At 43.4% G+C, this 19,974-nt stretch overlaps 1 protein-coding gene across 4 annotated transcripts in view; it reads right to left on the bottom strand.

The window, feature by feature from the left end:
- Positions 1-19,974, bottom strand: part of PTPRT (protein tyrosine phosphatase receptor type T) — a 716,574-nt gene that overhangs the window by 231,201 nt on the left and 465,399 nt on the right. For all 4 annotated transcript variants that reach the window (XM_037915718.2, XM_043526952.1, XM_043526953.1 and 1 more), the window contains exon 8: positions 4,319-4,615. In XM_037915718.2, coding sequence (XP_037771646.1) covers positions 4,319-4,615 — 297 coding nt within the window. The remainder of the gene's footprint in view (positions 1-4,318; positions 4,616-19,974) is intronic.

The raw sequence follows: 19,974 nt of genomic DNA, 5'->3' as shown, positions 1-19,974 counted from the left end.
GCGTGAGACTACATATTATGTCCAGAGTTTACCACATATTAGATAGGATTATGGCTCAGACACCAATAAGACACACGCGTAGCCCCTTGGATTCTTCATTTGTGCACTTTCGTTAAATTCCTGGAGATCAGCGCAGAGCCCAAGAAACACTCTTTGGTATCATAGACCAGCTCTGCCAAACCACTCCACAGTTCCCACTGAAGCTCTGAGGTTATGATAGCTTCCACAGTAGCTATACCTCTTTATCGTACGAGGCAATGACTAGTGCAATTGCACAGTGATGGATCTATCACACCTGCTCCAATGCTTCCCCTGCTTCTGCCCCATACCTCAAAATCCTTGTAGGACAGGACAGAGATCAGACTCACAGAATTGTGCTCCATCCAGGAGGTATATACCCCTGCCTGGTTTCAATAACTCTTCCTGCCTGTGCAGCAGAACAATGCTGGTTCCAATGCATTTGATGAGTGCCACATTCAGAGGAGGGAGCAGGGTTTTCCCTTTTAGGAAAAAAACCTATTTCACCCGGGGAAGGGGGGCCTGGAAGAATTAGAGAAGATAGAACACTTGCATGGTCTTCATCAGAAATTGTTTTCAACATGTAACCTCCCCTTCTCCCAATACCTTTTCAAAGATCCACTGATCTCCCAGACTTACTGACCAACCCCACAGCCCATAACCTCTGTCCAGGAGCAATAGAGATGGAATGAACAATATCTTAGGGTGCTCATTTTTAGGGGCCTGCTATATTCTCTCCCTAAGCCCCGCTATATTCTCTCCCTAAGGCCTCATTTTTAGGGGCCCGCTATATTCTCTCCCTAAGGTTACCCTGCAGTACAGGGTGTTTATAATATTTTCCTTTAGTGTAGGTCTTGTGCATTTACCACTGTGCCATCAAATATGGTGAATTAACAAGTCTGTGCAGGGAAATGTACCCTATATAGAACCCTACAAGGAAAAGGAGGAGAGGAATGAGTTAAATAGCACCAGTGCTCTAACTTTCTGGTTATAACATCAACAAATAATAAAATCCAGTGGAGAATTTAATGTACCCTCCTTTTTCCCCCACACAACAGTAAAACTCTATCTACACAGATAGCTAGACTGCACCCTGGCATAGAACTGCTCCAGGGCTGTTCACCTTTATCAATATGAAAGGCTGATTTCCCCAGCAGAGTAACAATTTAAGATTTATCTTTCATTACGATTACAAAGCCACTAAAAATCCACCTACTCAAGCAAAACTCTAATGCTGTGAAAGATAACTAACCAAATGCACTCCCAGCCCTGTCTGATAAAAACTCTGATCATTTCCCTGAATGAATAGAAAGATCCGCCATCTCCTGGACTTCCCTTTGTGATATACTGTAATGCCAGAGCCACTTTCATCACAGAGAAATTTAGCTCAGCAGTGCCTAATGGCTCAGGCAAGGGAAAGATGCTTCCTTATATCCCATTAGACAGAGTGGATGCCTGCAGCCCATAAGGACTCTTAGTTTGAGTCTCAGCTAAGGTGGCTTTGTGACAGAGAGCAATTTTCTGCAATATCCTGGACAAATCTTACTGAATTAAGTTAAACCTTATTGAATTGTTTAATATCTTTGGGATCCACTGTAGTAAAAATACAGTTGTTTACATGGCACTGTAGAATTGTGTATAACTTTTCAAGGAGACTGATTAATGGAAAGCTTGGGGAAATGCTAGGAACTTTAAAGAACTGTTTGGGACAATGTGTTACGTGGGTTTCCTAGGAGGTCCTTGGGAGGCCTTTTGAAGCGATGCCCGGAAAACCCATTGCCTACTGATCACTTGTTCCTGGAAACTCCAGATCAAAGAACATCTACCACTGTACAAAGGAGAGACTAAACTTTTCATGAGTATGCGAGTTCTGAACTCAGGCTCTTCTGAAGTTGTACCACAATGGAGACCCCTCTGTAGGGTTTGAAAGGACTAATCACCTGCCAGACCCCATAGTAGATTTGAGGATGATCCCTGATAAGCTTATTAGCATGTGGGTAGGTTATTTTATTGTTTTCTCTGTGACGCTTTTAACCTAAGAGTAAATGATGGGTTTGAGGTACAGGAGGGGTCTGTGGGCTGTGGGGTGGAGCGAAGGAGTTCGAAGTATGGGAGAGGGTTCCAGGCTGAGGCAGAGGGTATGGGCTCTGGGCTGGGGATACAGGTTCCGGGGTGGGGCCAGAAATGAGGGGTTCAGGGCGCAGGAGGGGGCTCTGGGCTGGGGGCAGGGGCTTAGAGTGCAGGGGAGTGAGTGCCCCGGCATGGGATTGAGCTGTGGCGTGGGGCCTGGGATGAGGGATTTGGGGTGTAGGAGGGTGCTCCGGACTGGGATCGAAGGGTTTAGAGGGTAAGAGGGGGATCAGGGCTGTGCCAGGTGGTTGGGGCACAGGAGGGGGTCAGCAGTGCAGGCTCTGGGTGCCGCTTACCTCAAGCAGCTCCTGGAAGCAGCAGCATGTCCCCACTCCGGCTCTACGTGGAGGCATGGCCAAGTGGCTCTGCACACTTCCCCGTCTGCATGTACTACCCCTGCAACTCCGATTGGCTGTGGTTCCTGGCCATTGGGAGCGGCGGAGCTGGCGCTTGGGGTGAGGGCAGCATGCAGAGCCCCCTGGCTTCCCCTATGTTTACGAGCAGAAGGGGGACACACTGTTGCTTCCAGGAGCTGCGCGGAGCCATGAGAGGTAGGAAACCTGCCTTAGCCCTGCTGTGCCATCGACTGGACTTCTAATGGCCCGGTCAGCGGTGCTGACCGGAGTCACGAGGGTCCCTTTTCAATCAGGTGTTCCAGTCAAAAACCAGTCACCTGGCAACCCTACTCCTGCCTCTGATTGGCCCATGATGTCAGTCTCCGTTGCCCACATTAAATGTTCAAAACAAGCACCTTTGTGTTTTCTCCCATGCTGCCCCTCATGCTTGGAAAAAGCTCCCTGTAAACAACCACAACACTACAACATTATCCACTTTCAAATTCTCTTTTGCTCTGAGGCCTACAAAAAGGCTAGACAATGACTGGTTGCTGGTGTGCTGAGAACACTGCTTCCCATGCTGACCAATACTGTCTCATTGTTTTCTTGTATCTTGCTTCTTGTCTTTTTTGTTCTGTGTTTGTAGAGAGTCTCACACATTAGGGTCCTGGGACACCTAAGCGTAGGGTGACCAGATAGCAAGTGTGAAAAATCGGGACGGGGGAGGGGTAATAGGCACCTATATAAGTAAAAGTCCTGAATATCTGGACTGTCCCTATAAAATGGGGACATCTGGTCATTCTACCTAAGTGACACGATAATACAAATATTAATAAATAATAATACATCCTCAAAGCACTTCTTATGGAACAAGAGTGGCAGAATCTGACCTCATTAATTTAGCATAATATGTGTACATGATATATTAGGACACTCTGTGACCTGGAATGTCCAGAATTATGGAAAAAGTTTCATTCTGGAAATTAATTTATGTACAAAAAGTCATATTAAAATGTTATTTAGGTTGGAAAGTTAAACACTCAAAAGTTTGCAAGTGTCAGAATTGCAGTTGCCTATGCAAACTTCATTCTGGTCCCCTACGCCTCCAGCCTGTGCACTGAATGAGGGCAGACCCCTGTCGAAAAGACAGCATGTGCTCCTCTAATTAACGGCTGCATTATAATGCATATCCACCATGTGGCAGAATTAAGGTTGGACATGCAACCATAAATTTCAAATTTGCTACCTTGAGTGCCTGACTCTACAACCTAAATAACGTTCTTTATCACATTTGGTATGTAATTTCCTAGGGTGTATTTTTGTTTGTTTGTTTGTTTTTTTAAGGGAAGACAGTAAAATTCTGTTATGTAAACTCATAACAAGAACAGGTATCAGCAGGGTTTGAACACTGAGTCTTTGGCACTGCAGCACACATTTCTAATTGGAGCTATTAGATTAACCAGCTTCCCCTACAATAAATAAAATAAGCTATGGGACTGGAGAAGTTTGTCTCAGGGGGTTGAGGGGGAACGGGGGGGTGCAGCACTGGGAGCTTAGCACCCAACACTCCCCAGAACTGGGTCCTTTGCTGTTGACTGACAGACATGAATGTTACTTGTGGCTTCACAGTGCTTTACAGACATTATCCATGCCGTGAAAAATAGGTAAGTATATATAATCCCTATTTTAATTGCAGCCCAAGGAAATACGATACGGAGTTCGTGAGACACCACCTCCAAGCCCACAATGCCATTTTTACGAAGTCATTTCCCCCCCACACCCCCGAACAGTTACTTAGAACTTTGAACCATGGGGGGAAATTTTTTTTTTCTTACCATCCTCTTCAGTCTGTACTACCAGCTCCTCGCTTTCCATTTTGCCCTCTGGATTAGAAAGTGCTAGCCTCAACCGGATGGTCATGAAGGGCCGAAGGCCTCGCAAGGTATAATGTGAGGATGTCTGGATGAGTTCCTCTGCCTCGTACTTCTGCTGGTTAAACACATACTGGTACTGGACTGTTAGGTTGTAGCTGTGGCAACGGGTCACCGCATAACCAAAGGGCTCCCATTGCAAGGTCAGCTGCCGGGAGCGAATGTCAACGACTTCCACACTCTGCGGTCCATGGACTGGATCTGTGCAACAAATGAAAGAAATGAAAGGGCTTTAAAGGAGGCAGGCAACTGTGGATTTCTCAGTGTGCATTATCTATAGTACTTATGGCCCAACTTGCTATAGTAGCTGAGCACCTGGCTATCTTTAATGAATTTGTCCTCAGAACACCCCCGTGAGGTAGGAAAAAGTGCTATTCTTGCTGTTCTGCAGACGGGGAACTGAGGCACAGAGAGAGTAAATGTCCTGCCCAAGAGATCTGAGGTGGGGCAGTAACTGAACCCAGTTCTCTCATGTCCTAAGCTAATGCCCTAACCAGTGCACATCCTCCCTGCACAGGGAATGAGAACATGAGGGTACAGTATGGAGGTTTATGAGAATGAGTTTGGAAACACCACTGCACTTCACCAGTGCTACTGTTCTCTCTTTTTAAATGCTTGGGAGGCACTCAGACACTTGGTCTAGTCTACTCCTATGCCCTATTGCCAAAGCCTTGAATGAGTTATTAGGGTAACATCTCACCATACCACCACACATTCTTCATGCACTACATGTTTATAAGAACAGCTATTTTAGAAATACAGCTTGACTGGGTGAGACTAACTTTTTTGTGTTCCTCCATCTGTAAAACCAGGCTACTTTAATTCCTAAATCCCTCACTACTGGGAAATTTCTCAGAGAAAGAGGATAAATATTGAAAGTAATGTTTTAGAATCTCGTACTTTTTTTTTTCAAATACACATTAATATCATTATTTTAATGTCCAATATAACAGGACCTTCCAGAACCAGTACTAGCACCTAATGCTAAGGATACATGCTATAAAATTATAATAGATACCATACAATAAATGAACTGCTGTGTATCCACACTGGACAGTTAGGAATCTCCCTTTCAGACATTTCTAGCCCTAATGGGTCACATGTTATCACACCTTAAACATGTCATGGGTATAGAACTATATATTTCTGTACCTTAGGCCAGTGCAAGTTTGGCGTGAATATAGGAAACATTCCTCTGGCAATTTTTTTCTTTTTAAATGGTGGCTATTTGAAAGGGCCCATGGACCTGAAACATTAATAGAAGCTGCAGCAGAGGTTAATTATTGGTTGAAGGGCAGGAGAAGTGGTCATATAAGTATCACTTATGAGATGAATACCACAACGACAGAAGTAATCTAAAGTCCTAATGAAGTTCATTATTCTTTTTACACACTCAGCTTGAGGTAAAGATGCAGGTGTAAGAATAATTTTCACCAGGTGTTGCCTATTTATGTTTACAGCATAGCTTTGACCACTAAACCTGCTCTTTAAAAAGTGAGTGTGAGAGTGTAAAGTTGTATTTTACACAAAGATTGAGGGATGATTGAGTGAATGATTGAGATGCATTAGGTGGTAAGTATACTAGGTATATACACACACACATTTTTGAGCGGGTATTTCTCAAAATTGTATGGTATTTTAAAGTTTTAATTAATCATCCCTCAATCAGTGCTTCAAGAGTGCACATGTACGAGTGCGGGAGAGAAAATTAGTGAAATACATATAATTTTCATCTGCAGCTTTTTAATATTAGAGCATTATTTAAAATGTTTTACCCACAAATTCTGCCCTCTCTCATTTTCAAACCACAAAAAGACTACTACTTCTTTTAAAAAACAAACAAACAAAAACAGTCATAAGGAAAACAAAATAGTTTTAGAAAGAGAGAGAGAAATAAAAGGGGGGAAATGCCCTCTAGAATTTGTTATGAAGTGAAGAACAACAAACAAAGCACCTCCTCTTCTGCTAATGTATGAGCAGAGAACATACTAATGGTCGGTGAGACATGTCTCTCTGCAAAATCTGTAACTATTAACAATGGGGCAATAACTACTTCAGAAATGAACATTTCATATATATTAAAACACACGTGTGCACTTTAAAAATAGGACACTAAAACTAGGTGATTTAAAGCATGCAACTATGGTTTAAAGAAAAGGAGTACTTGTGCCACAAGTACTCCTTTTCTTTTTGCGGATACAGACTAACACGGCTGCTGCTCTGAAAACTATGGTTTAGAATTTCAAATCTCTCATACAGTAATTGCTATTGTATTCCGTTTTTTATAATCATTCTTGGCACTTCCATAGCGTATTCAATGACTGGTTGCAGAGCTCTTTACAAACATTGAAGCCTCAATCCCCACATTGTGAGGAAGGCTTTATCCTCATTTTAAAGAGGGATAAATGGAGGCACAGAGAGGTGGCTTGTGCAGGAACACACACAGTCCACCGCAGAACTTTAGAACTAACACCTAGTTTCCTGCTCCAGCCATTAGATAACACTTTCCCGAGAAATACACATTTAACACTTTACGTTGAATAACAACAGCTATTTCTGAGGTGAAAGCTGGTAACTAGTCACCAGGATACGGCAACACAACAGAGAGTGCGATGTGGGGGAGGTGGGGGGGGGTGTGAAAAAATCTTATACCCAGCTGAAACTATCATGGGAGATACAGGCAGGCAAAACAATTACCTAGACTGGAATGTAGTGAGGCCACTGGGATCTAAAAGCCACTACGCAGAAGGGAGTACAAAATTTTAAAATGACAAATTGCCAGGCCCTCAACAGAATTTCTCACTCAAAAGATGATGCCTTTCCCAGCACAGCACCACCTATCACACTGATGGGGTTTAGGTTCAGTGTTGTCTCATCCTGAACTGTCTTTGCACCAATCTCCTCCACCCTTCCCTCCAATCTGTGATCTCTATTCTATTTAGTTACTATTTACCAAGGCATTTGGTACAATTCCTATTTTTTAAGTTGACAAGTGCTGCTGGCCTCTCCAGGTGGATAGACTGGGAAATGGGGAGGTAGACAATTCTGCTGTGTAACCAAGCAGTCTCATGTTCATGGAGACCTGTCAGGAAAGTGAAGAGGATGTTGAGACATGGGAGATGGAAGTCTCACCACTCACCCAAGTGCTTTACTAAACTGGATATGAAACCACAGGAGCTTGAAAGCCATTAGTAGTGAGCTGAGAACGCCACACATTTCCCCTGAGATGGATCCCTGAAAAGCTGAGATTACTCCAAATGATCTTGGTAAATGGAGCATCTTTACTTCTGAAGAGCCACATGGGATACAACCATACCTCCTTTCTTTTACATTTAAAGGGCGGGGGCGGGGGGGGGGGAGAGAGAGGTAGAAAAAGTGAGCATGTGCAGGAAGAGAGACTATTTTTACTCTCAGAAGGGGCAGGAAGGGTTTGGGCCTACTAGCTGAGCACTGTGTGGAGAAATCTCACCTGAACGTTCACGCTTTGTGCCTACTAGTAGCCAATCACTGATTTGCATAAGAAAAGTGAATGAATACATTTGCTGCCCCTGCCACTGCAGTTAGTTTTAAATGAAGGCTTCTATGGAGGGGTGCTGGAACAATTTGTATAGTGGGGGTGCTGAGAGTCATTGAACCAAACTGTAAATCCTGTATATAATGGAAACCACTTCAAACCAGGGGGTGTAGCAGCACCCCCAGCACCTTTAGTTCCAGCATCTATGCTTCTACATTTAGAGAGACTTATTTCTAGTTCCAGCTCTTCACAGCTTAGCCTCCTTATTACCAGACCTTCTGCGGGTCTTTGCCACTTGCCACCCTGTAGTAATTCATCTCTTTCTATGTGTTTTCTCCTTTAGTACCTCTGAAAAACCAGGCTGTTAGGGACACCAGTGGAGCACCAAAAAACTGAAGCACGTTAAAAGTCAGAGAAAACTTGGGAAAATGTAGATATTCTTGACCTGCCTAAGGACATATGGCAAGTGTTAGCAACAAGATTAGAATCAAATGTTCCCAACTCCAGATTCCATGCATAATCACTTAGGATATGCTACCTCATTAACTGAAGGATATTGTCTAGCAGCCAGGATTTTAGAAGGAGTTATGTCTAAAAACAGCATCCTCACTCAAGTTTCTGGGTTATTTTTGTTCGTGAGAAAATGTTGTTTCCCTTTACATCAGTGATATTAATGTTTTGACACAGGGGCAGGCAGCGGAGGATGGACTGTGTGTGTATGGTCCTGCCATAACTATACAGTTCAAATGTTATGGGGTTCTGAAGGTAATGATGGGCTCCTAACAGGCTAGGATATCTATATACAGAGCCTCCATCACTGGAATATCTCACTACTGTGTGGCTTTGTAATGGCGAAACATTGGGAATATTTAAGACACAAGTTAAAAAAAAAAAATCAGGACAGGCAATTGCCTTCCCCTTTCAATCTGAGGAAGGGTGCTCCAGTGTTTAGATATGGGAACACAGAGCCAATTAATTCTATTCCTACTTGATATTGGTATGATGTTAACCAAACTTTTTTTACTTCCAACATCATAATCCTGATTTTCAGATGGGATACGTTGCCACAGGCAGAAATGGATGCAGCATATAAAACAATCAAACTGTATTTGGGACACAACAATTAATCTGAAATTTCTGGAATAGAAAAGATGTGAGGAGAAAAAAAATCTATCTTCCTTCCTAGTCAGCATTAGTGATCACTCCCTACCCCTACTTTTATCACAGATGTTTTGTCAACGGGGTTTACAGAATATGAACAATGAACTTTTCTACAGCGGACCACCACTGTAGGCAATTAAAGGAACCAAAAGAATGCACCTGTGAAAACCATCAGCCTCTTGAAGTGCAAAGACAGGCACACGTCTTTCAGGCTGCATCAAAGGGAAAGAATATTGAAATAACAGAAGATAAAGAAGGTTCTTCCTTCAGCGCCCCCCTTTAGTCAAACCCCACATAATCACTAGGAGACTCAAGGCCTCAGAACATAGCAAGGCGAAAGCAAAAACATTCATGCTAGGAGACACCCAGGAAGCTGCAGATGGCAATTAAAAACACGATAAAATTTAAAATGGTCATTTAATTATAGTTATTGTCTTTACATTATTCAGGTTATGGAATGAATAATTAACTTGGGGGTGCCTGGTATATCGGTGTCAGACTTGGCCAATGCATCGGTGCCATGGGTAAGGACTGGTTCTGATTTTAATGTAACCTCATCCAGACTTTCACCCCAAACCTGAGTTAAACAAAATATTCTGAAGTTTGACTTTAACTTTCCCCTAATTTCCTTGCTCACCTCTGCACTTTGTAGTTCTACCAGGACCAGAAATGTCAGAAACCCACTTCTGTGAGATCTCCATCCCAGTTTCCAATGGATACTTAACAATTTTCTGTAGATTCTCTGAGATGCAGCCTTGAGGTCTTTCCTTAATCTTTCATGAGGGTAATCTGCCTATTAACTACAGATGTGAGTCCGAGTCACAAAATAAAGTGTTTAGGCTAAATCTGTAACCCAAATTTAAAGACCTCTCTACTAACCATCTGCACTACATGATACAGTGTCCTTCTCACAACTATTTTTAGGGTACCCATCTCCAGTTGATCTGTCTACTACTTTCTGAGTCCAGCAAGAGGAAATGAGGATACTGTAGTGACGGTGAAAACTTGGGAATAGGCTGCAGCTTTCAGATTTATCTGCAGCCTGGCTAGGGGGCAGGTAATGGCCATCAAATGGCCTTTTAGTTTCTTGGGGAAGGGAAAACAAATACAACTATTCAAGCTCTAGGTTTGGAGAACAGGAAACCTGCCTGGAATTAACTCAGTGAATTGAAGTAAACACTGAAGGTTTTATATTCTCTCTCACCCTCTTCTCTCACTCTCAATCTCAATTTCTCTGAGAACCAAAACCATATAATTTAGAAAATGCTCCTCTGTTTCCAGTCTCATTTCCTCTGCAGAACAAACCATTTTTTTTACACATTTTAAAGCCAGGAATGGTTAGTTGTTCTTAAAGGACAGCGATCCCACTCTCTTGTCTATTTATTCCTTCAGCAGTTTCGGTTTCTTAAATATACTTCTCGATTCTGCAGTCTTATTACCAGATGTTCAGTGGTATCCATGCACAGCGGAATCTATTGCATTACCTCCACTCACTTTTTGTAATGTGGTAATGAATTATTACCCCCCCCGAAGAACAAGCTGAGAACAAACAAGAAAAATGATAGTGTTTCTAATCCATTTGTAGTTGATTTACCACCAGTAAACTTCTGAGGATAAGTCAATCAGTTTAATTTCTAGAGTATTGGAATGGAGATATCAAATCCTAATACATCCCGTGACCCACAGTCTATTAGATAATGCATGATACAATTGCCCATAAGCCATCAACGATATTGGCGTGTTCTGGGTGGCTTCATATTCATGCTGTTCACCCTCCCAGCATTTAAGGAAGAAAGAAGAGGGGAGGAAGCAGAGGTGGTGGATTTGGGCTCTGACCCAATAATTCTGCTACATATTTAGTTGACATGGTCCCTACTAGCTGACAGCAAGCACCTGCTTCGTCTTTGTCCCCCTTCGCGACAGTGAGCAGCCTCCCAAATGTTCCCTGCCCATCAATTCTGGAAGGCTTGGAGTGACATCACCAGGTCTCTTGCAGGGCTACCACTGATAGACTTCCCTCACCGACTTGACCTGGGGGCGGTTTGTAACATAGCGGAAGGGTGGTCTGGCAGTGAAGTCATGTGACTAGAAGTTGGGAAATCTGAGTTCATTCCAAGCTCACCTGGGAATTTCCTGTATGACCTTAGTCGACTCTGTTAAGTCCTGATTTCCAAAAGGGCAGATGGCCACAACCTGGATCAGCGCATGGTTATTGCACACAAATTAAGCATTTGACTACACAAGCATTTTTGTGTACAGCCCTGAGCTTCTGCTCAGTTTTAAAAAGCTGATCCTTTTTAAAACAAAGTACCGGTGATGGATTCCCTCCAGTATGCCACCTGGAACTGGAGTACCACTGAGCCCCCTGACCCATTGTAATGGCCTGGGCTCCCTCTCACACTGTACTGCTATGACAAGCTGCAAACCCCTCCAGCCTTCACTTTCACCAGCATTCACACAGGTAGGGACACACCCAGCTGCAGTTACACAGAGGCTCTCTAACCACCAGCTTCCCAGCCTGGGACCCCAGAGCAGGACAGTCCTGCCCTGGTCAATTCTGGCCAGTATATGGGTTTAATACCTGGTCTGCCTCTCCCTCAATGTGAAGAGAACAATGCACACTTGTGGATAACCAACCAGATTTTCCCCAACCACTCCAGTCAAGGCTCACTGATTTAGATTAAAAACAAAACAAGTTTATTAACTACAAAAGATAGATTTTAAGTGATTATAAAGGACAGCAAACAGATCAAAGCAGATTACCTAGCAAACAAACAAAAATGCAAACTAAGCTTAATATACTAGATAGATTGGATATGAATTAGATTCTCACCCTGAGAAATGATACAAGCAGACTGCAGATCCTTAAGGAGCAAGCTGCACTTGCTTTACAGCTTGGAACCCCAGGTGTTTCATACACAGGATAGAAATCCCTTGGGCCTGGGTCCAGCACTTCCCCCAGTTCAGGCTTTGTTCCTCAGGTGTTTCCAGGAGTCCTCTTTTGTGGGGAATGAAGAACCACAGATGATGTCACTCCCTGCCTTATATAGCTGTTGCATATGGCGGATGTGATGGGTTACCCCCCACTCTGGGATGCCAACGGATATACTGGGGTCCCGCTCAGCCCGCTGGTTCCACCAGCCTGGGCTCACCCTGTCCTGCTGAGCCAGGCCCTCAAGTCTCCTCCAGCACACACACACACACACACACGGCCACACCCAGCTCCACAAAAAGACAGACACTGAAATCAGCCCTTTGTGGGAAGACTCCATTTGGGGATTGCCCAGTGCTCAAGTGCACACCCCCTCTGGAGCATAAACCCAAAATTGTATTGTCTTGCACTGCACAGAAATCTGTACAGTGTTAAGCTCATAAAATCGCCCTCAATGTGGAGGAAGATATGCACAGCTCCCCGCCCTCCCACCCCACCCCAGTTATGAATTGCACAAACTGGGTTTTAGAAAACAAAACAAGTTTATTAACTACAAAGGATATATTTAAGTGATTATAAGGGATAGCAAACAGATCAAGGTAGATTACTGAGCAAATAAAGCAAACACATAAACTAAACTTAATACACTAAAGAAACTGGCTACAAGTAGTAATTTCTTAACCTAAATATTGTTTTAAGCAGGTTGCAGAGACAAAATTATTTTGCCCGCAGCTTAGAATTCCAGATATATTTTTCACAGGCTGGACACCTTCTATCCTAGGTCCAGTTCTTACCCAGTTCAGTCTTAGGTGTTTTTAGCCATCATCTTGGGCAGGGATTCAGTTAAGAACCAACCCTGATTAACTCACTCCCCAGCCTTAAATAGGATTTACATACAGCGGGAATCCTTTGTTTCCCAGTTTGATCCCCACCCCCTACCAGTGGAAAAATACCAGCAGTCCAAGATGGTGTCCAGTACCAGGTGACATGATCACATGACCCTGCAGTGTCAAAACAGCACCCCAGGAAGCTTCTCAGATTGGTGGGAGATTAGCACCTTCAAAGACCTATTCTTCTCCCTAGTGGTTTACTGACTAACCAGCTGGACTGGTTGCTGGTTTTGGCTGGTGGGCGTTCCCCAGGTGCAAATGCTTTTGCAATTGATACATAGTCAATTTTCCTAACTTCAGATACAGAAATGATATATGCATACAAACAGGATAATCACATTCAGTAAAGCATAACCTTTCCAATGATGTCTCACATGACCCATCTTGCATAAAACATATCTTAGTTATGCCATATTCATATCATAACACGATCTCTATGAAGACTATGAGGCGTAGTATCACAGCAGGAACACTTTGTTTCAAAGCTTGTTCCCAGACCAGTTTGTGGAAAAATACTGACATCCCAAGATGGAGTCCAGCATCATGTGGCCTGGTCACATGTCCTTGCAGAGTCATAACAGCCATCACTCACAGGCTGTCTGTAGTGTTCTCAGGAAGGCTCACCAGCTGGGAGATAAGTTTCTCCTAAGGACTATTGTTTTTCCTAATGGCCCATTACCCTGAATAGGCCCTTTCCAACCAGCTATCTAGACTGAAAGCATCTTGTCTAATGGGCGTTACCTAGGTGTAACTACATTTGAAATACAGATACATTGTCAATATTCATAACTTCAGATACAAAAATTATACCTGCATACAGATAGAATAATCAGATTCAGCAAATCATGACTTTTCCAAAACATCTCACATGACTTACCTTGTGCAAAATGCATCATAATTGTGCCATAATCCTATCATAATATCACTGTGAAGAACATGAGGTGCAGTGTCACTTTTTAAAAAGCTGGCCCTTTTCAAGACAAAGTACCTACCTCACAGGGATGTTCAAGTTTTAATTAGTTAATGTTTGTATGTGAGGTGACTTAATCCTCAGATGAAAAGGGCCATAGAAGAACAAAGTGATGTCAATGCAAAATTTGAAATGAGATGGCTCCATACTGTTGTACTTCTCTGTCTTACTACTGAAAGGAATGCCAAATGTTTTGTGAGCCCTTTCATGGCATAGAGAAGTACAGTAGTTCAAGGTCTGAGACCTGCTATATATTGTGTTCTGGGCCAGTGCTAAAAATCCCTCCTGATCCTAGGGACTAGAGACGGTTTTAATGTCTGATCTCGCAAACCACCTGAGCTTGTACATGTGCTTTGAACTACTGGGAGGCTGAGATTTCTCTCCTTGCTTCTCTTTAATTCCTTTGAGTAACCTTTGCATTTCATTGGCATAGGGCACTTGTTTCTAGCATAGTGTTTGCAAGATATCAGTCCTTAAAATGATGCCACACTGATTACATCTTGCTTTAATTTTTCAACATTGGTTGAGTGGCCGCTATCACAAAAACCACCACAGCTCAAAGCAAAATGATTCATGCCATGTAAAAGCCTAAATCTTAGCTTTCAAATGAAGCATGTCAAGCCTATAAAGCATTAACCTAGCAGTTGGTGTCTGAAAGAGAGGCTGCTAACCGTATGTTTGAATTGGAGCAGAGGGGAAAAAAAAACAAATACAGAAAGATAGTAATCAGAATAATCTAATTTGACTATCTGGGTGTTACCTAATTTATTAATATATTTATACAACCTCCATGAACTGAAGCTTTCATGCTCACATGGACTTCCAATGGCTCTGTGAAATTTAAGGGAGAAAATACCAAAGAAACAAGTACAATCGGGCTATTGTAACTGCTCTTAAACCCAAACAAAGGAATCTAGTCTTTGGGATTCACTAGGAGGGGGAACCACAGCAGAGTTATGAATGCTAACTTTTATTTACGTTCTGTGGAACTATTAAATGCTAATGAATGATTCATTCAATAACAAAGGATTGAAAAAATATTTTAATAAGTTAGCACAGCAGAGTTATGAATGCTAACTTTTATTTACGTTCTGTGGAACTATTAAATGCTAATGAATGATTCATTCAATAACAAAGGATTGAAAAAATATTTTAATAAGTTAGGTGTCACCTATGCTTTGGTAGACTGCTGTGAATGCTTTCCAGACTAGTAACCTTTTCTAAGAACTAGTGCTGGACAAGTGGCCAGAAAAGAAAACAGCTTTGTCCACAAATCTTCAGATGTGGTCTTGGTCCCAGGAACAGGCAGCAAGCTACTCTCTACTCGTAAGTGTCATCTGACATGTTCACAGTATGTATCTCATGCTGCCACCATGAATAGATGGTCCATTTTGGTGGCTGGTTTGTCATTCCTTCTTGAGTGGTGCAGATGATATGATTTCTTTCACTCTTCAGTGGCTCAAGGTGAGCCATAGGAATAGGAAGGTTGATGTAGGTTGTTAATAGCAGATGTCTGCTTTATTCCCCTCCCCAGGAAGAAGAGGGGGAGGGGAAGCTTAAAATAAAACACTATGTTCTGAATATGAAGCTAGAGCTGAGCAGCAAAGCTAAATTGAGACAATCAGTTGTTGCCCTTCAGGTTAACTACCTGCTACAGGAGCCTAATTGCAAGAAATTGGTGCTGTCAGTAATGAAGCGGCATCAAGCAGAAGGTGTCCGTATTGCTCTGAGGCACCGTTGCCTATGTCTCCTGACCCGACAAAGGACGTGAAGCAGAGTTTATTAACAGTGCAGATGTCCACTGATTAAATTCTGTTTCCCAGCGGAAGGTTACACAGACACAGAGAACAAAGGGAAGAAAAATTAGTGTGAGAGGTGCAGCAGCTTTCCAAGAGTTTTGTTTAAGTTCTCCAAAAAACAAAAAGAGTAAGGAAAACTTATGTGCAGGTGTGTTAGAGAGGGATGGAGATTAATGCCCTTGCTTCTTTCACATTCCCTGTTATTCCAGACTAGGCTGAACAGCCCAAGCACACTGACTTGTGCCCACAGCATGTCACTGGCTTTCTGCTCTGGATAGATTCACGTAAGCCAAAGAAGCCCAGAGAAGATCAAAGCACTTAAATCAGATTCCATATCCCTGTCTTCTGGGTAGTTTATAATAAATAATAGATGGTATAAATGGTGTAAAATAATACAAAATGCCTGTCTCCTGTCAAATTGAGAGGTCACCTCCTTCCCCCACTAGGTAGCCCTTCCTTGCTACTATAGAGAGCCCCTTGGAGGCCAGATCTCTTCCTATTAAGGGTAGGCAGTTTCCTTTAGAGCAAGCAGTTTCCATGTATGAGACACTGCTTGCAGCTTGCAATCACAGGATGCTTGTCATCTTGCTCCTTCACTCATGTTTCTCAATCTTAAAGGGGCAAGCATGGGAGTAGGATGCAGGAATGACTCAAGAACACGGGGCCCAGGACCAGCACCCTGTTACAATTCCACAGGTAGGCCACTAAATTCACCTGTGTAGTCAGTAACTTAATACAGCTCTCCAGAGGTGAATGGGTAGTGTTACGTAGGGCCCATGAAAAATAGCTTGTTAGTCAGCTAGATTGAAACCAAAGCAAGAGAGAAGCTGTATTGGCATTGTTGAGCCCCAGGCGTTCAAGAGCAGTATATTTTTCATTGCCCAGTTAAGAGAGTTCAGATGAGCTCTGTGTACGCATCAAGGAGGCTTTACTGTGTTCAGCCAACCCAAAGCAAACCTCACCTCCAAACCTTTAGAGGCTGGAAATTTAAGTAGCTTCAGATAAGCATCAGAATGATGCCAGTCTAAATACTGTTGCTGACTTAGCAAATTGGAAAACATCTGCCCTTCCCAGCCTGGCGGTAACCCCGAGGTTGATGATCAGAAAACATTTTTGCGGTCATAAGCAGCTCGACTCTTCAGTCTATATGGCGGAGCTGATTTTACATCCAGTATCTTGGATACTGACATAAACTTAAATGTGGCCTTGTGTGAGTCAGTTAACCTCAGAGTCTGTTTTCTATTAGGAACAATGAGTTCTCGCTGCAAAATTTAGTGCTAGCTGTTAAGTTTCCTGGATTTCACTTGCAGACACACTGCAAGTCTGAACTTCAGAGTCATCAACTTATATTAAGCAATCTAATGAACAGTGTAGTTTTACCTTCTTGATGGATATCCCTTACAGAGATGTCCTACAAAATGTGAAAAGGATGAAATCAGTAGGGCTCTATAGCCCCTTACCAGAGGTCAACAGAAATGAATGTTGGGCGGTTTGCATCACTCAGATTCTGGAAGCAAGTGGGGACTGCAGTGGTCCCATACATAAGCTAAGCAGCTCCTTGACTGGCGCCACTAATAATTAACTGCCTTCTATGATTCTGTATGAGGGCTTGATCACTAATAAGAACTAGGAGGTGCACAGACATAAAATAGCAGTCAGTGGTAAGAGAAGAACTCAAGTTGGAAGTCAGGAGATCCACTTCCACTATACTACAGATATCTGGTTTTGTTTTCCCACCTTCCAAACACTGATTTGGTGGCACTATACCGTGACCAGTCTCATTCATCCCTAAACATAGAACGCTTTGCAAAACCTGATACACAGAACTGCATGAAATATATATCTCTGTTACCAAATAGAGATAGTACATTTCAACGTGAACAATGGAAGAGTTAACTTGTAAAAAGCTGTTCATTTGTAGATCTCAAAATGTTTTACAAAGGAAGGTATCATTATTCTTGTTTTACAGATGGGAAAACTGACAGAGGTAAAGTGATTTGCCCAAGGTCACAGTGAGTTAGTGCCTGAGGAAAGGTCTCCTGGACGTCATGCCTATGCACTAGACCACACCGTCTTCAGTTATTCCTATTCCAACAGATCAAACATCCTTAAGACAGTGAAAACCCCCTTTGGCACATTCCTGGGCTGACGGAAGAAGGACCCCAACCACTACTCAGAAAACTACTGAAGAAACAAAGAGCAAGAGCATTTAAGTAACATGGCCTATATGTACAATTTGGTGGGGGGTTGTTCACTCAACTCCACATTTCATCTCTTAGCCAATAAGACAAATCATCATAGACAGCTTGTTCTAACTGACAGTGGTCTCTCTCTCTCTGACAATGTGGACGTGTCAGTCTGACAGACAACTGTGTTCATCCCTGAAGCTCAGTATGTCTGTCTGTGACAAACCACCATTGCTGACTCACCCAAGAAACACCGTGATGCCTGTGAGCTCTGCCCATCACATTTTAATGCCTAGACAGCAAAAATGAAGTATAAATGCCTTGATAAATTAGATGGACAAAACTGATATTAAACAGAAGGAGATAGATAACATTTAAATAGTACTGTAGTCTCTTGGCTCTGTCCTTTTCTGAGAGTACGAAGGCATAGGAAGAGAATTTGACTGGAATAGGATTTAGCCCTTGTGACAGGATCCCCGGGGTGCAGCCTGGGACTGTGGGACAATGCTTTGCTAGTGACAAGCAGCAAACCACTCCAGGTGCTGTTATCACTCAGCACAACCGCACGTGGAGCCCCACAGCAAGCTAGATTGCACGAATGCTCCCAGAGCCACTCATGAATCACACAGAGAAAGGTACCAGCCGAATCCCCCCCAGCTCCCAGCACTGTACCTCAGGAATATACTGTATGCACTGCTCAAGATGAGAAGAGAAGGTTACTCACCTTGTGCAGTAACTGAGGTTCTTCGAGATGCGTGTCCCTGTGGGTGCTCCACTTTAGGTGTTTGTGCACCCCTGCGCTCATAGTTGGAGACTTTTAGTAGCAGAGCCTGGTTGGGTCGCACATGCGTGGTCCCTGCCTCGCACTGCTGCAGGCAGTTAACTGACGCTGTGTGACCAACCCCCACTCAGTTCCTTCTCTACTGCAGAGACTAATAAGGAGACTCCAAAGTAGAGGGGAGGAGGGAGGGTAGTGGAACACCCACAGGGACACACATCTCGAAGAACCTCAGTTACTGCACAAGGTGAGTAATCTTCTCTTCTTCTTCGAGTGCTGCCCCTGTGGGTGCTCCACTTTAGGTGACTTCAGAGCAGTGCCCTCCGATGGGAGGAGGGGCTTCGGAGTTGAAGTCGTGACCTCTGATAGTAGAGACCATCCGAAGGAGGTATCAGATGTTGCCTGTTGCTCTAAGGCATAGTGCTGTCTAAAGGTATGGACCGAGGCCCAGGCAGCAACTCTACAAACGTCCGTGATAGGTACATTATGCAGGGAAGCCGTGGAGGCTGATAAGGCTCGAGTGGGATGTGAGCGAATCCCCATGAGGGACTGGCAGTCGCACTGATGATTGCAGAGTTTTGTGCGATTATGGATCTACGTGGAAAGTCTTTGCTTAGAGATGGTGCTCCTTTTGAAGCATTCAGTGATGGATAGAAACAGTCTGGGTGATTTATAGGATGGTTTAGTCTTGTCTATGTAAGAAGCCAATGCCCTCCGAACATCAAAATTATGAAGTGTGTAATGTGTTCTATCTGTGTGGGGTTTAGGGGTGTGGTCTGAGGGAGGCTTTATCCTCAAAGAAGATCATGTATGGGGGTAACACCATGAAAGCCCACATTGCTCCCACACGTCTGACAGATGTTATTGCCACAAGAAATGCTACTTTCATAGTACAGTGTAGCAGTGATTATGTCATCCTGGGTTCACATGGGGAAGAGGTGATGATCCGAAGGACCAGGTTCAAGTCCCATGGTGTAGTACGCTCACATAGTTCAGGGTAGGCATTACTGAGTCCCCTGAGGAAACACTGGGTCAGTAGATGGGTAAAGATGGAATGGCAATCCACCTTGGGGTGGAATGTTGTGATGGTAGGTAGGTGGACTTTTATTGAGCTCATGGATAGGTCTGACCATTTGAGTTCTAATAGTATAGCAGTATAGAGGGTAATGTCCCTGGGATGGAAGTCATCCGTTTTAGTTGGCACCAGGCCTTAACTCGTCTCCCCTTCGGGGTATATGGGCAACAGTTCATTTCTGTTCAACTGTGTAACTATATTTTGTACCTTCTCTGAACAGGTCAGCTCAGGTTCCGTGAGCCATGGAGGAGCCAT

The sequence above is a fragment of the Chelonia mydas genome, chromosome 13 (genome assembly GCF_015237465.2).
Source record: "Chelonia mydas isolate rCheMyd1 chromosome 13, rCheMyd1.pri.v2, whole genome shotgun sequence".
Taxonomy (NCBI): domain Eukaryota; kingdom Metazoa; phylum Chordata; order Testudines; family Cheloniidae; genus Chelonia; species Chelonia mydas.
The sequence above is the reverse complement of the archived record's forward strand: the minus strand, read 5'-3'. Positions and strand labels throughout refer to the sequence as shown.